General features: G+C 50.8%; 1 protein-coding gene across 1 annotated transcript; it reads right to left on the reverse strand.

Annotated features, from left to right (window-relative positions):
• Positions 1–11,273: 11,273 nt before the first annotated feature.
• LOC104282651 (transcription cofactor HES-6-like) lies at positions 11,274–13,607 on the reverse strand. The gene is made up of 4 exons (XM_009880764.1): positions 13,541–13,607; positions 12,976–13,071; positions 12,756–12,834; positions 11,274–12,116 (listed from the first exon to the last, which is right to left on the reverse strand). Exons 1-4 carry the CDS (start codon positions 13,589–13,591, stop codon positions 11,671–11,673), a joined length of 672 nt encoding a protein of 223 aa, XP_009879066.1. The 5' UTR covers positions 13,592–13,607; the 3' UTR covers positions 11,274–11,670.
• Positions 13,608–14,801: the final 1,194 nt, after the last annotated feature.

The raw sequence follows: 14,801 nt of genomic DNA on the forward strand, positions 1-14,801 counted from the left end.
ATGTGTGGTGGGCTTCCCGTCATCTGGAACAGAGTATTTAGTCAGGGAACTCACTGTATGCGCGTGTGTGGACCCGTGCTCATGTCCCCATGCCCCATCATATCTTGAGGTTGAGGTTTGCTCTTGAGAGCGCCCCAGAGCCGGATATTTCAGCACCCAAAGCCTGAGCTGAGCTCTCTGTAAAACCCAGGTCCTCAGGTCCTCCGATGGCGTTGTGCCGTAGTCTCTCGCCACGTCCCAGAGGTGTGCGCAGGCTGGCTGCAGGCAAGCTTTTTGGCTGATCGTTTTTGCCACCCTGACTCGCATTCAGTCGCCACCCTGACTCGCTTTGAGTCGTCCTCTGGGGAGCCGCCAGTCGCATGCTGCTTCTGTTTGGGTCTGGGTCGTGCACAGACACGCAGGGGAAAGCATTCCTCCCCTCCGCCTCCTTATCTCCCCTGGAGGAATGCGGCGTCTCCTTCGTTTAACGTGTACACACCGCGCTCTGTCGCTAGGAATGGCCAGGGAAAAGCAACCTTTCGAAATTACTTTTTTGGAGTTGGGGTGATGCTAAAGAGGAGCTGATGGATAAGGGTGAGGGTGCTGGATAAGGAGGGGAAATAATTAGCATTTTCATCTTTCCTTTTCCTGAAAATGGTGGTCCTCCTGCTCTCACACCAATGAAGTGTTCCTTCAAAAAAAGCAAGGCCCCTTCTCCACAGCAAACAAGCTGCATAATCTCGAAGCCGTTTCATCCTGCCTGTGAGTGCAGTAAATCTTTGGAAGCCCGAAATGAGATCTGCTGTGTCTTCCCACCCATGCCAGGTTGGTGCTCTCTGTGCTGGGCGTGAGGGACACCCCAGGAGCTGATCTCTCTCTCCTTTGGAATACCTGGGAAGCCAGGACACACCAAAAAATGCCGCGGTAGGACTCTGACGGCAGCGTGTACAAGGCAATTTGCTGTTTGCCTTATACTCCATTTATGTCTCTGTCTGTGGTTGTTTCTCTCTGCTCTACTGCCGCGGGGTTTCACCGCTGCTTTGTGCTGGTTCTTCTGCCCTCAGTCTTGTTGACTTTATTGTGGAAAGACATAAGGAGGCTCTTGGAGAAGCAATTATTTTGTGTCGTGGCTTTAGTCTCCTCATGTGTTGCTGCCTCCTGATCTTTCTGTTTCCCAAGTAGTCTGACAGATGTTTCTTTACGTGTACGTATATAGGTATGTACAAACATGCATGAACATACACCCACATATATATACACACACACACACAGACGCACACATATGGATAGATATGGTGGGCCGAGGAAACTGCGTTAGTTGTTGAGTTACTGCAACGTCCCCGAAAATGGGCATGTATTGCCTTCATGTATTTATTGCGAGGTGCTTTTCACATCTGTTTGAAGGAATTTTAATAGGTGGCAGCAACGTACCAGTGGCGAGCACAGAGCCCTGGCATGGCTAACCACCACCAGGTCAGCCCTGCACCACGTGGAGGTGCAGACCCCCGGGGGACTCAGTTTGGCCATAGAGGTTTCATGGATCTGAGGCAGCCAGAGTCTGCTCCTCCTCAGCCCTTTGCCTCTCTGTGAAGTGGCAACAAGGCTGAAAAGAGTATTGTCAAAGCTATGAAAGCATGGCTGGGACAAGGACATCTTGCCTTTGAGGAGGTAGATATTGTCCACCTTGCTGTGGTTCACGTCCCAGCTGTGGAAGGACTCAGGACTTCTGGCTGGGGATGGCAGAGACACGTGGGCGCTGGCGTGAGCCTGCTCTTGTTCTAAAGTGTGCAGCTTGTGTACCTGCTCTCCTGGTCATTCATTTATCACTCTGCATTTCCTCTTTGACTTATGAAAGCCACTAAAAATGGTATTTCCCATTTCAGGCAGAATCCCATGTAGATGGAGAATTCTGTCCTCCCAAGCTGGCAGCAGTCGGTCTGTCTGAGGGGGACCTTGTAGCCTGCGTTTGCTCCTCTGCCGTGGATGCTTTCCTGACACCTACCTCAAGTTCCTGTCCTCTCTCAGGATCCACCCCGACCACACGAGCGGTTGTGGAGGTACGTAGTGTGGAGCAGGAAACCCTGCTCATGATGGGAGCCCGTCTGGCTGAGGACAGGTAGGTGCTACCCAAAAGCATCTCGAGACTGTTGGCCCAGTGGTAGGGGTGTGTGCCCTTGGCAGGCACATCCCTTCCCGCTCAGACTTGCTTCCCGGTGCCCAGGAGTGCTGCGGGCTGGCTTTCTACACACAGCTGGAGCAGCGCCTGCCCCGCGTTTAGGGAAGGAGAGCTGTCTGTGCGCTGGGAGAGGCCTCTCTGATCTGCATGCCAGGAGCTGGATATAGACACAGACAGCTGGATGAAAGGTGAAAGGTGTGTAAAATCCCCCCCAAGGGACTAGGATTAAAGCTGTGAAACCAAAAGTTTATGGAAACACTTTAGGCTCCATCTGGGGTAGCCATATTTCCCTCCAAAACCAGTGGGAGTTGAGAGATCATAGGCTCCAACTCTACTGGCGTTTCATTTTGGAGCAGTTGTGTGGTTTTGAAGCTAATTTCATAATTGTCCTCACTCTCTGTGCACTGTATCAGTTGGCGGCACAGTTTTTGTGCACACAAACTGAGTTCTTTTTGGTGGAAACGAGATCAGAAGTTCTGCTCTGAGCTTGCACCAGATGTTCTCCAACTATGGAGGACGATGTGGTGGTCAGAAGCAGCAGCTGGTACTCTGGGCAGCTGTGAACTTTGTGCACATCCAGGGGTTTGGTCCAGGTGACTAAATCTAGCTGGAAGTAACGTCCTGGAGCAGCATACATGATAGATGGAGGAGCCTCAAAACCAACTGCTTCAGCCAACTCATCTCCTCTGTCACACATGATTATTTGCTGATGTAGACACTGCCCTTGAGCTTATGTGACCTTGAGCCCTTGGTGAGTAGCGGCCTCAAGCGGGTGTTGAAGTTTAGCTCTCCGGGGACCGTAGGTCATCACACATGTGCCCTCCACCTACAACAGCAGCATGGCCTGTGCTGAAGTGTTTGCAGGCTCCACTCTGCCAGGGCAAGGGCTAAGTATTCCCCCTTTGCAGTAGGGTCAGCATGGACCATCAGGAAGAACACAGGCTGGTGTTTTATACATTAGGTGTTTCGAGGAATGGCCAAAATTGTTTTCTTCCTCCACCTCTGTCTGCTGAGACCTCCATCAGGACAGATGCTGGGGTTTCCCTGGGTTTGCTGTGGTCTGGAAAGTAATTGCAGCCATCCGGGGATCCCTCAGGAAGGCTCTGCCACCCTCTCCTGTTGTAAAAGCACCTCCACTGGAGAAGATCAGGGTGTGGGAGGCGATGGGCTTGTTTGTTGGAAGTGTTTTGTTGGGAGGTGAGGTGTGCCAGCCTGCCTCACTGCCGGCAGCACCGCTGGCTGGTGTGCTCAGCTGCCAGGCACTGTGCTGCGGCTGCGCCGAAGCCGGGCTGGGCAACCTGACCAGGAGCTGCACTGTGCCAAGGAATACTCCCGGCAGCATCTCCAAGTTCACCGCCTTTGGGCTCTGTCCTTCAGCTACCACTGACCGGGGTATGGCAATGTAACTGGCTGACACAGTGCTCAGAGCAGTGCCAGTTTCCCTGCAGGTGTCAGAGGAACAGCTGGAACAGACAATGGCTCTTTTCAGGCATAATGCCAAGGCTTCCTCACTCCTTCTTGCCCGTCTGCGGGTATCACCTCAACTCATGCGCTTCCCAAATGAATCACTAGTGCCTGGAGTGACCAGGCACCACCTCCAGCAGCAAGGGGCAGAGATGCTGAGCAGAGCCCTCTACTCTGATATGGATATCGCCTCCCAGCCAGTTGATAAGGAGCCAGGGCTGGAAAAAATTCCTCATGAAAGAAACAAAGGGTCACTTTGGAAAAACAAGGCGTCTTCCCACCACAAGTTTATCTTCCCAAGCCAGTAACTTTGCAGACGACACTAAGTTGGGTGAGAGTGTTGATCTGCTTGAGGGTAGGAAGGCTCTCCAGAGAGATCTGGACAGGTCGGATTGTTGGGCCAAGGCCAATGGTGTGAGGTTCCACAGGGCCAAGTGCTAGGTCCTGCACTTGGGTCACAACAACCCCACACAGCACTACAGGTTTGGGGCAGAGTGGCTGGAAAGCTGCCTGGCCAAGAAGGGCCCGGGGGTGTTGGTTGACAGCCAGCTGAATATGAGCTTCCGGTGTGCCCAGGTGGCCAAGAAGGCCAACAGCACCCTGGCCTGTATCAGGAATAGTGTGGCCAGCAGGACTAGGGAAGTGATCGTCCCTCTGTAGTCGGCACTGGTGAGGCCCCACCTCGAGTGCTGTGTTCAGTTTCGGGCCCCTCACTACAAGACCGCCACTGAGGTGCTGGAACGTGTCCAGGGAAGGGCAACGAAGCTGGTGAGGGGTCTGGAGCACAAGTCTGAAGAGGAGTGGCTGAGGGAACTGGGGTTGTTTAGGCTGGAGAAAAGGAGGGTGAAAGGAGATTGTGGAGAGGTGGGGGTTGACCTCTTCTCACTAGTAACAAGCATTAGGACAAGAAGAAATGGCCTCAAGTTACGCCAGGGGAGGTTTAGATTGGATATTAGGAAAAGGTTCTTCACAGAAAGTGTTGTCAAGCATTGGAACAGGCTGCCCAGGGAAGTGGTGAATTTGCCATCCCTGGGGGTATTTAAAAGATGGGCAGACGTGGTGCCGAGGGACGTGGTTTAATGGTCATTTTGGCAGTGTTAGGTTGATGGTTGGACTTGATGATCTTAAAGGTCCCTTCCAACCTAGACAATTCTATGATTCATGCTTTCTTGTTGCCTTCATGTCAGCTGTAGGAGGACAAACATGGCCTGATCTGGTGGGGGACATGCACTTCAGCCGGCAGGCTGATTTCAGACAGAACTGATGCTCTGCATGGTGTGAGCTAGGCAGTTTTGATCAGGTAGTGAGGCCTGGGTTGACCGTACCATTGCCAAGACAAGGGCAGAATGGTAGGAGGGCAGTTAGATGATGCAAGTCTGGTGGGGAGCGTGGATCAGACAAGGCTGAGAGCAGCGGCAAGGCTGGGCCAGACACTGCCTGTGCTGTGGGGAAGGCTCCAGTGGGAATGTGTGTACGGAGTGACTTTGAAGAGGCAAGTGCTGGAGTTGGGAAGACAGCGGAGAAGTGATTCATAGGACAGTTGGTTGGAGAAGTGCTTTTCAAGTCCTGCCTCATCTCTTTAATCTGTGCAATCCCTGGCATCTTGCTAGTGCTTTTCATCTAGAGATCTCCGAGATGAATACAATCATCACCCCTAGGTAGGAGACTGGAAATATTCAGGTGCGGAGCAAGTGGAGGTGAGAGTTGGGTGTCGAACAAGCCGTGGGTGAGATAAGCTGTACCGGTAGGCTCAGGGCCTTCCTCTAGTGTCTCGGGTCTGTGTTGGAAAGCCCTCTCTGCTTATGGGTTCTTATGGACGAGGGAGGACAAAGCCTTGGACAGCCGCAGAGGTCTTCTAATAGGTGCGTGCTCATATGTGCAGTGTCAAACTATGGGAAACACCAGGAGGCATTGGTCTCCTTTTCCCCAGAGGATTTTGACAGCAACATATCTGGTTTGGAGAACCTGTCTGTCCGGGTATTGCTTTTGTTGTGTTCAATGGTCTGGATGGTTTTTCTATCACACCTATCAAAATAATATCTCAGCACTTTTCAGGGGTACGTGAGGTGATGTGATTGCTATCCCATGTGGATTGCTCGTTCTCACAGCCTCTCTAGTGGGAAGAGTGCATATCTTAAAGTGCTTGGCTTTGTGCTTTAATACTCGTGTAGGCTAGCAAGGGTAGGGCAGGGGAAGGGCAGGGGACAGAGAGGTTTGAGGTTTCGTGGTTGCTCCCGAGCGGTTCTTCCCACAGCCCCAGTGGGACCCAGGAAAGTTCCAGCTCCTGCATGGGGATGCTCTGCCCTTGCTGTAGGAGTTCCTCTGTCCCAGGGAGCTCAGCCATGGCTCTCCTCCCTCACTTCACCATCCTGCTTAACATCTCGTCTGAACTGAGTGGAAGTGCTTATTTCTCTCTTTCTGCCTTCTCAGTCCATAGGAGGTAGACAGAAACAGCTTGAGCGGTGGGAGGTGCTGTGACCGTGTGGAGAGGTTGCTGGGGGAAAGCTGAGCTGTTTGCTGAGCGTAGTTTTGCTTGTGCATTGTGCTGCAGAAGGTTACCTGCTCCCTGGCATGATCCATACTCCATCCACTGGCTCTCTGGGACAAAAAGGAGTGGCTTCCAGAGCCACTCTGAGGTATTTCTCACCTTGTAGCTTTGTGGTTGTGTAGGGCTTTACAGTTTTTTAACTGAAAAATGTTTTTACTGCAGCTGCCTGGAGTGAAGGGTGAGGGCTGGAAGGTGATTCCAGCAAGGTTTGCTCCATTCCCGTTGTCAGCCACCAAAAATGATGCTCATGGCCCAGAACAGTATGAACTCCACCTCCCTATGGGAGTGCATCTCCTGGTGAGCGCTGAGACTTCAGAAAACACCAACATCTCAGCTAAAGGTGGGGGAGCTGCTGTGTGCTGTGTCGGGGGTCGGCGGTGCCGGAGCTGTGACAGATGGCTCCTCAGGGGCTGGCCGGGTCCCCGGATAATCCTGTTGGGGTTCTGTGCAAAGCCCAGGTGCTGGTGGCGGGGCTGTGACAGCGAGCGGGGCCCCGATGGAGCCTGTGCAGGAGGTCGAAGCGGACACCACGCCAGGACTGTGGAAATGCCTGCGTGGCTTATGTAAAGCCCTATTTCATATAGCTGACTAAGTCCTGTGCTTTTAAGTGTGCCAGGAGCCTGCGAGAGCTGCCCTAAATGTCCGTACCAATAGAGGATAAAAGTGAAGAGGCGAGAGCTTCATTGGATAGCTATGAAAGGTGGAAAACCAGCTCCCTGCAGCACAGGACAGTGTTTCTGATGGGGCAGCAAGACCAGCCACTGGGTTTCTCCTCTCTGCAAATGAATTTACAGCCGAACTATCTAGGTCTGTTACGCAGATAAGGTTTCAGGGTTGTGGGCTGTGTGTTTAAAGCAAGGTGGCATCGTTATGCCAATTTGGGTGAGAAGTCATTCTACAGGAGACTTCTGCTGCGTGGGTATGCTCAAGGACAAGGGGTGCTGGGCAGGGGCAGATGGAGAGGGGAGAAGACTTTCGGAAGCTCCTAGTGAAGGAAGGGATATCTCGGCAGTGGTTTCTTCATCCTTCCTCTTACCCCAGCAAAGCTGTTCCCTGCTGAGCGGCTTTCCCACAGCCATGAAGATTCTGCCCTTCCTTTTGCCCTGGCCTTCTTGGGAAGGGGACCCTGGAGAAGAGGCGTTGTTCCCAGCTCTCCTCGCGGGCATTTGGTGTTTGGCAGGGCAGAAGTGACAGTCCTCCAGCCCCAAAGAAGAGCCCCTTTGAGCTCTTATTAGAGGACCAGATCTCCCTGTGGCAGCAGATGTGGGATTGATTGCATAAGTCCATTTTCTTGGGCGGTGTTTGCCATAGAAAACTTGATGAACATGCTCTAATGTGCTTTTTAACTCCAAATGTGCAGTAGGATTTGTAACACCTAATGCAGGGACCATAGGAGAGTCTCGGAAGCAGAGCGAGTTCCCAGGCTCTGGCAGGTCTGCCGCGATGCCTCGGGCAGCAAGCCATGTTCTCACCAGGGCTGCGATTTATACATGAAACATCTCGGCGGTGCAGATCAGATCCAGGACTGGCTTCAGCCTCTGCTGCGTTATTCATGAGTATATGAAAGCTCTGAAGAATGTGGCAGACTTTGGGTTAGGTTCTCAACACAACATTACTTCTCATGAGATAAAATATGAGCGCGTCCTTGTTAAGACAGGAATGTATACACTGGAAGTTGTGGGATAATGGCGTATATAAAGGGAAAGTGAAGTCTTTGGTGTTCTGCTGTCGGTGGGTTTGTTTTCACTTCCCTCCCAAAAGGAGCACTTTGCTAGTGAGCTACAAGCACTTGCGGCCATGGCAGTGTGGTTCGAATCAGTTTGAAAACGTTTTGCCCCAGAATTGCTTCTGCATAGGGTTTTGCAAGGTGGTCTGCTTGTGAGTGTGGAGGATTAGGACCCATTTCACAGCTCCTGGAGAGGTCACGTCAGCAGCCCGGGGTCTCCTATTTGCCAAAGTGAGCTCTCAGTTAAAAGGGTCAGCTGGAAATTTGGCTGGTGTTCTCTTTTTAAGCAGCGTGCTCAGCCCTCTTGTGTAATGATTCACAGGGGCTCAGCACCACTCCTAAATCCCTAAAGCATTTTGGCCTGGTTGCTGTGGGTGACTGGGACTGTGCGGGTCAGAAAGAGGGTGCTCCAGTGCCCTCGGGCTGGGAGGAGGAGAAAGGGAAAAGGCAGGGATGCTCGGAGACCCCGAGGGTTGTGTGTGTCTGGGAGAAGACAACATGGCAGGGCCGTAAGTTCTCTTACATCCTCATGAGCCTCTGTAGTTTCCTAATGGGAAAGGATTTGGTCCTGTTTTCTGAGAAATAGGTGGCAGTTCTGTTGGTTTCCATGAGAGCTGGTCTGGGGGTGCAGTTTATATAAAGGGAGCTGCTATGCATGTGGGTATTTTGTCCACCTGGGCTTATGTTGTTATCATATAAATCTACAATTGCTTTGTGTTAAAGGCAAGTGGGGGTCCTGCGCCTTGGGTCCAGCCTTCCCCATGTCCCCGTGTACATAGCAACCAGCCTCTGCTTTTTAATGCTCCATTCACAACTCTGTGTCTGGAACAGCGCTTTGGCAGGGGACAAAGCCCAGATCTGCACCAGGCTGGCCCAGCCCTGCGTGTGCTGGGTGAGACGCGATGCGTCTTGTGACCGCTTCTAGCAAACAGGTCTGTCTGGCCATGCCCATGCCGAGGAATCTGGTCTGGGTGCTTGTCTTGGCCCTTTCCAGTCTGCATATCAGGTGAAGACCTGGGCGTGCAGCATCCCCGCCGTCTGCGCCTCCGAACCCCCCGTGCCTTGGGCATGCAGCCCCAGGTGGGAACGGTGGCGCGGTCTTGAAGGCACCTCATCTGGGTGGTGGGTGGCCGAGTCCTGGGCTGCGCTGTGGGAGCCCTGGCAGCAAAGAGACACAGCTGCTGGCACCTGCTGCAGATGTGAAAATAGCATCTGTACGGGTCCTGCTGCTGTGTCCAGAGCGTGTGTGATGAGAGGTGCCTATATTGAAGAGCAAACTATTATTGCTCTTGTACAGTCCTGGTTGTGGTAAAATCAGATGGGTTTGAAGTAAATACGGAGTTCCTTTGTTAAAAACAAGTAATAGCTGCAATTCATGTATACGAAGTGCTGTGAGTAATCTTCTGCCTTTCTGAAGAAATGTTTTCTTTATTGAAAAGTAGTGACTCGCAACAGATTCCGGCAGCATTAGTTGGATACGTGACAGGGAGATCATATAAAAGGTCACCATCGGTTTGAAATGAAGGCAATGAAAAATGAGTGTCTTGTACTAAAACTGTTCCTGGAGGTTGTTGGCCAAGTATTGCAGTCTCACTTTTCTATTTTTAAAACTCTCTCACCAGCTGCGATGTGACCCTTCCCTCCACACCCACAACAGAAAAAAAGCCTTACTGATCAGAAACAGGAAATAATAAAACTCACTAACCACAAAGTATTCTCAAACGCACAAAATAAACAAGCAGAGATGGTGAGAAATACATATTTCCCACTGATCTCTTTTCAGCGTGGTAACCATAGCCGATAATTATAGTCACTGGGGATTTACAGCTTTTAGAGGGAAAGTACGTTTTTAAGTTGATGCTGTCAAACCATAGCAAAATATTTTCATCACAGCCTCTCCCAGCATAACAATAAAGTGGCCAGAAGTGCCATGAGATGCATTACTGACACCATCTAGAAATAAATGAAAACTTCAGGCTCCATATGCTCCCCTTGCCCGCCCCACCAGCGTGCAGACCCCAGCGCTGGGCAATGGAGGTTCCTCTGGTGGGTGCAGCCATGCGGGCTTATGTGGCGTGGGGACTTTATCTAAACTCACCGATAATCTGGGAAGGTCTTTAATGTCTTTCCTCTTCCAGGATTTTGCAGTTTGCTTTGCTTGAATGTTTTCCCTGCGGGTGAGTATTCTGCTTTGCAGCGGCTGTGTGCTCGGGCTGGCCCCAGCTCCCACCCTCACCTGATATTTGTGGTGGGATGATTTGAATGTATCTTCTGTATTGGCGGTCACTCCAGAGGTTCCCATCAGTTAAGGAGGAAGTCCTAATTTTCAGGCAGAGGGTGGAGACGGAGGTTGAGGTAAGATCTGTAGAATTCTGTCTCTTTACCTGCCTTCTGACCCCACGGTTGGAGAAACCTCCATGCAGCCATGTGTAGGCCAGTTGTTTCTCCTACCACCCTTATGCCACCGCTCCTAATGGCTTTTCAAGAGGGCTGGATAAAAAGGAGAGCTTCACAGAAAAAGGTGCTAAACCCAGAGGTGATGGTTTTCACTCCTTCGGTACATCATCAAATAGATCTCGCTGCATAATGAGCCCCTCTGAACTGCTGGTCCATTAATTAGTATGCTCGGTATTTGTTTAAGAGCTCCTTGCTCTTTTATTTTAGTCGTGAAGAACTTTTAACTGCCTTTGAGATGAAAAACTGGGACCAAATGTCGCCAAGGAGCCGAGCAGATTTGCCCCAGTCTCCCTGGTCCAATTTGCAGGGAATTTTACCTTCTGCCCTTTAGATTGTCACTGTGATTCCCTTCTAAGTGAAAGCTAAAGCATCAATCCAGACTGATAAACCCTGAATTCTTCCATAACTTTTTAAGTGTTGCTGTGATCCATATGATCCTCTTTGTGTGTGTATGTGTGTGTCGCACACTGCTTTTTCTGCAAAGCATCAGGGGCAAACCCCAAACCATCTCTTTAGGAAAAATGGTTTGTGAAAGAAGAAAGAAGAAGCAGATCCGCAGGTACTGTTTATTCAGAGCAGACAGGACAAGGCTGGGAGAAATATCAGTCGTTATTTTCAAAAAGTTTATTTAGAACTTTTAGTTACGGAAACAACAAAATAATCCCTAAATATAACTATTTGTAACATACATATATACAAGTAGCTCTCTAGTTTAACAGTAATGTCAGGATGTCCAGGTGGCCGGGAACAGCACAGCCAGAGTGAGCAATCCAGAGAGCATTTCTAAACAGTCTAAAAACTCCAAACCAAGTCTCTCCCTTTCTCTCTTTTTTTTCTAATCGCTGCAGCATTTTTACAGGAATCAAAACTGGAATCTCCTGCAGCTGCAGAGGAATAATAATAAAAATAAAAAGCAGAAGAGATCGGCTGTTTACCTCTTTATCCAACAAAGTGATCTCAGTGGCTTACATGAGACCTGAGAGGTAAGCCTGATGCCAGAGAGGCTTGCTTGTTGTCCTGTATTTTTATTAATAGGAAGTTAATGACTTTAAGAATGTGAGACAAGAAAGCTATATAATTAATATACACTAAAGAGCAGGAGAGGATTCTATACAATAATTTAGATGTATTAAATAAATAAAAAATAATAGCAGCCTTCTACAATGCAGGCTACACATAGGTTTACTTCGGCTTGAAGTACCCTGGTCTTTAGTACACCTACAGGAACAGACTTGCTCCACAAGTGTTTTAAAGAAACATATCTATAAGATACATACGTAAGAGTGTCTAAGGTTAGGATAAACTTTTAAAAAATACACTTTACCACGGTCTCCACATATCTAATGACCCCATTCTAGGGTTGTTATGGGAAAAATTTGGCTGCAGGACCTGTCTGGGAGGTGCAGCATCGACCTGGCTGAAAACCGACAGCGACGGCAGCTGGAAGGAATTTTTCGAAGCCTGCTTGTTCTCTGCGGGGTAGAAGCGCTCCTGGGATGGGTTTGTGCCCTGAGTGCTCCCCTTCGGGCTAAGGGCGCTTTTTGGTGTCAAGAGAGGCTGCTGAGATGGGCTTGAAGACCTTAGTGCTGCTTTGCAGGTGTCTTCACCGGACCTGGGTAGGGATTTCAGCAGGTGGTTTAACAGGCGTGCCCCGAGGGTCTTGTCCATCCACTCGCAGGTGAGGAGAAGGTTGTGCACCTCGTGCATGCACTGAATGTACCCGGTGCTGTACCTCTGCTGGGCTTCCAGACCCACTTTGGAGTCGGCTGCATTGGAGAGGAGACAAGGGGAGTTGGTGAGCGGGTAAAAGCTGACCGGCACGTTCCTGGTGAAGAGCATTCACCGGGTTCCCTTCTGCCGGAGCTCCTGGGGGGCTCATTGGCTGTGCTGGCTATGGGCTGAGTGAGCTCTACTGTAAGGTGAATCCAACCAGGGAAGTGGTGGAATCACCATCCCTGGAGGTATTTAAAGGACGGGTAGACATGGTGCTGAGGGACATGATTTAGTGGTGTTTTGGGCAGTGTTAGGTTCGTGGTTGGACTCAATGATCTTAAAGATCCCTTCCAACCTAGAGGATTCTATTGATCGCCTGCAGGGCGCAGGGGGAAGGTGATGCAGGGCATGAGGCACCCAGGCAGGCAGCTCTCACGTCCTGCTGCCCACCACCAAGGGCAAAACTAGACCAAAAAGCAGAAAGCGACTCTGGAAGGAAAAATCCTTCCGTGGGTTAAGCGGTGCCCGGCTCCATCTCCCCATCTAGTGGAGAAAGCCAAACCCGAGCGGCAGCCCGGGGCCTCAACAGGTTTGAAAGATGCTTTTGCCAAGCTGCCAGCAGATGAAACCTGCTGGCACGCCCCTGCCCCGGCGCTGCCCGCGCTCACAGGATGGGGGGACAGGGCACTCACCCATCAGCTTGCTGCTCTGGATGTTCTGGAGGTGCTTCACCGTCATTTCGAGGATGTCTGCTTTTTCCAGTTTAGACTGCTGATAAGGAAAGAGCGCGGCAGTTAGAGGCAACGAAGGATTTGTACCATACCCAGTTTCTCAAAAGAGTGAGACAGTCCCCCAAAAAAACAATCCCCCACCAGCAAAAGGACAAAAAGCAGCATAAAAACGAGCACTTACATCCAGATGAAATGCACCCACAACAGTCTCCTTCAGCTGGTCCAAGCAGTTATTAATCCTTTCCCTTCGCTTCCGTTCAATGAGGGGTTTCCTTAACTGGCCGGGAAAAGAAAAGGAGGAGGAAAAATTGCAATTGGTATTTTTTCCTCCTCTCCCTGCTGCCGTTCAGCAAGGGCAGAGAGCCCTATCCCCTGCGGGAAGCCGGCGCAGGGTGACACAGTCCTCGGCGGGGACAAGGTATGGGTGGAGAGTGCGCCCTCTCCAGCTCTGTTCATGCCCTGAGCCTTAGATGGTATCAGCTCTCAATTCTCTCACTTCCAGTCATTTTAAGCAGATTTGCCCAAATGAAATAGAGAATCACCTTTCTAAGGTGGAGAAAGGAAGCAGAAAAAGCACTCGCGTGGCTTAAATTCAGAGAAAGCATCTTTATAATAAGAGCAAAAAAAAATTAGCCCCTTTCTCTTTCCTAGAAGCGGTGCCCGTAGCCCCAGCACCCATCTTTCACGTGCCATGCGTGGGGCTGCCACCGGGCACGCGTGGGAGCACCAGCGTGGAGGGGACCTACCTTCCTCTCCTCCTTGGTGCTGGTGAGCTTGTGGGTGGCTGCGGCGGTCATTGTAATCCAGCCTGCCCGCACCGGTGGGATGGGATGGGAAGGGATGGGACGGAGGCACTTGGGCGGTGGGTCGCTCCCGTTCCCCACAGGCTCTTTGCTGCTCCGCTGCTCCTCCGCTGTATTTATAACCCAGAATTAGCATGTGAAAGGGGACTTTCCTTGGCGGGACTTTTTTTCCCACACGAGGGGTCGAGCCTGGAGGTTTGTGGCCATCAATCAAAGCTGACAGGTCACTGCTTCTTTTCAATGACCACGCCGGCCCCCCCAAACGGCGACAGATGTCCAGCCTCCGACGCCGGGCTGTGGAAGGCTCTTTTGTTAGGGAAGAAGGGAAGGAAAATGGGCGCGCTCTGAGCAGCTTGCACGGCTCCTCGCTCAATTTGCACAGATTCCCAGGGAGGGAAACAATAGCCGGGAAGCGGTTGAGTTACACCTGGGAAAATGACTTCTACCCATCTTTTTTCCCCTCCATCTCCTCCAAGCAGTGTCTCTTTTTACCTGCTAACCCAAACCCCAGCTGGTTTACATCTTTGAAGCAGCCTCTTAATTTAATAATAGCGTACTTGAGCTAGCAGTTCCTGCTCCCAGGAATTGTTATTACAAGGTAATGATGATCGATTAAAAACTGTTGACAGCAGACGCCCGTAGGAACATTGTTTCCATCACAGAAATCCTCTAGGGAAAACATGGGAACTTTATTTGCCTCTTGGGAACCTGAATTCTCTGTTGCACACAGATGGATGTAGGAAATAGGTGACTCTTCTAGTTTTTGGCTGCTGTGTAGAATTTACTGTTAAACTTATAGGCCATTGCAGATGCAAACGAACTGAGAGGTGGGTTAGTTCTGTGGGATTTTTACTTCTTTGATTTCCCCCCCTCCCCGTGCTGCAAGGAGGCTATGGTGGCTTTGGGGGGAAGGGTGGTTTTCTGTTTGCTCCTCTGAAATGCTAGAGCAGAAGCAGACGGGCCTTTGGAGGAGACTTGGCACAGGATGAGAATGCACTTTTATGCTTCTTCATTTCTGCCTGGTCTGGGGGGGGAGCACGAAGGTGTTTTTCATGACCCTGCTTTTGCTTTCTGATGGTCGCTTTGCTAATGAGCAGGATTTGGCAGTGTCCTGTTGAGTCCCACAGGTGAAGCCCTTTGGGTTGGTGTCGAATATGTCACCTTATTGAAATGGAGAGGAAGCGGCCGCAGCGGTTCCGGAGGA

Source organism: Charadrius vociferus, unplaced genomic scaffold (assembly GCF_000708025.1).
Source record: "Charadrius vociferus isolate BGI_N301 unplaced genomic scaffold, ASM70802v2 scaffold643, whole genome shotgun sequence".
Taxonomy (NCBI): domain Eukaryota; kingdom Metazoa; phylum Chordata; class Aves; order Charadriiformes; family Charadriidae; genus Charadrius; species Charadrius vociferus.

Coding starts and splice junctions, on each gene's coding strand:
- LOC104282651 (XM_009880764.1), bottom strand. CDS start 13,591: ATGACCGCCGCAGCCACCCACAAGCTCACCAGCACCAAGGAGGAGAGG. Junction 13,072..13,540: donor GCACCAAGGAGGAGAGGAAG/GTAGGTCCCCTC, acceptor TTTCCCGGCCAG/TTAAGGAAACCCCTCATTGA. Junction 12,117..12,755: donor CCAGAGCAGCAAGCTGATGG/GTGAGTGCCCTG, acceptor TCTCCAATGCAG/CCGACTCCAAAGTGGGTCTG.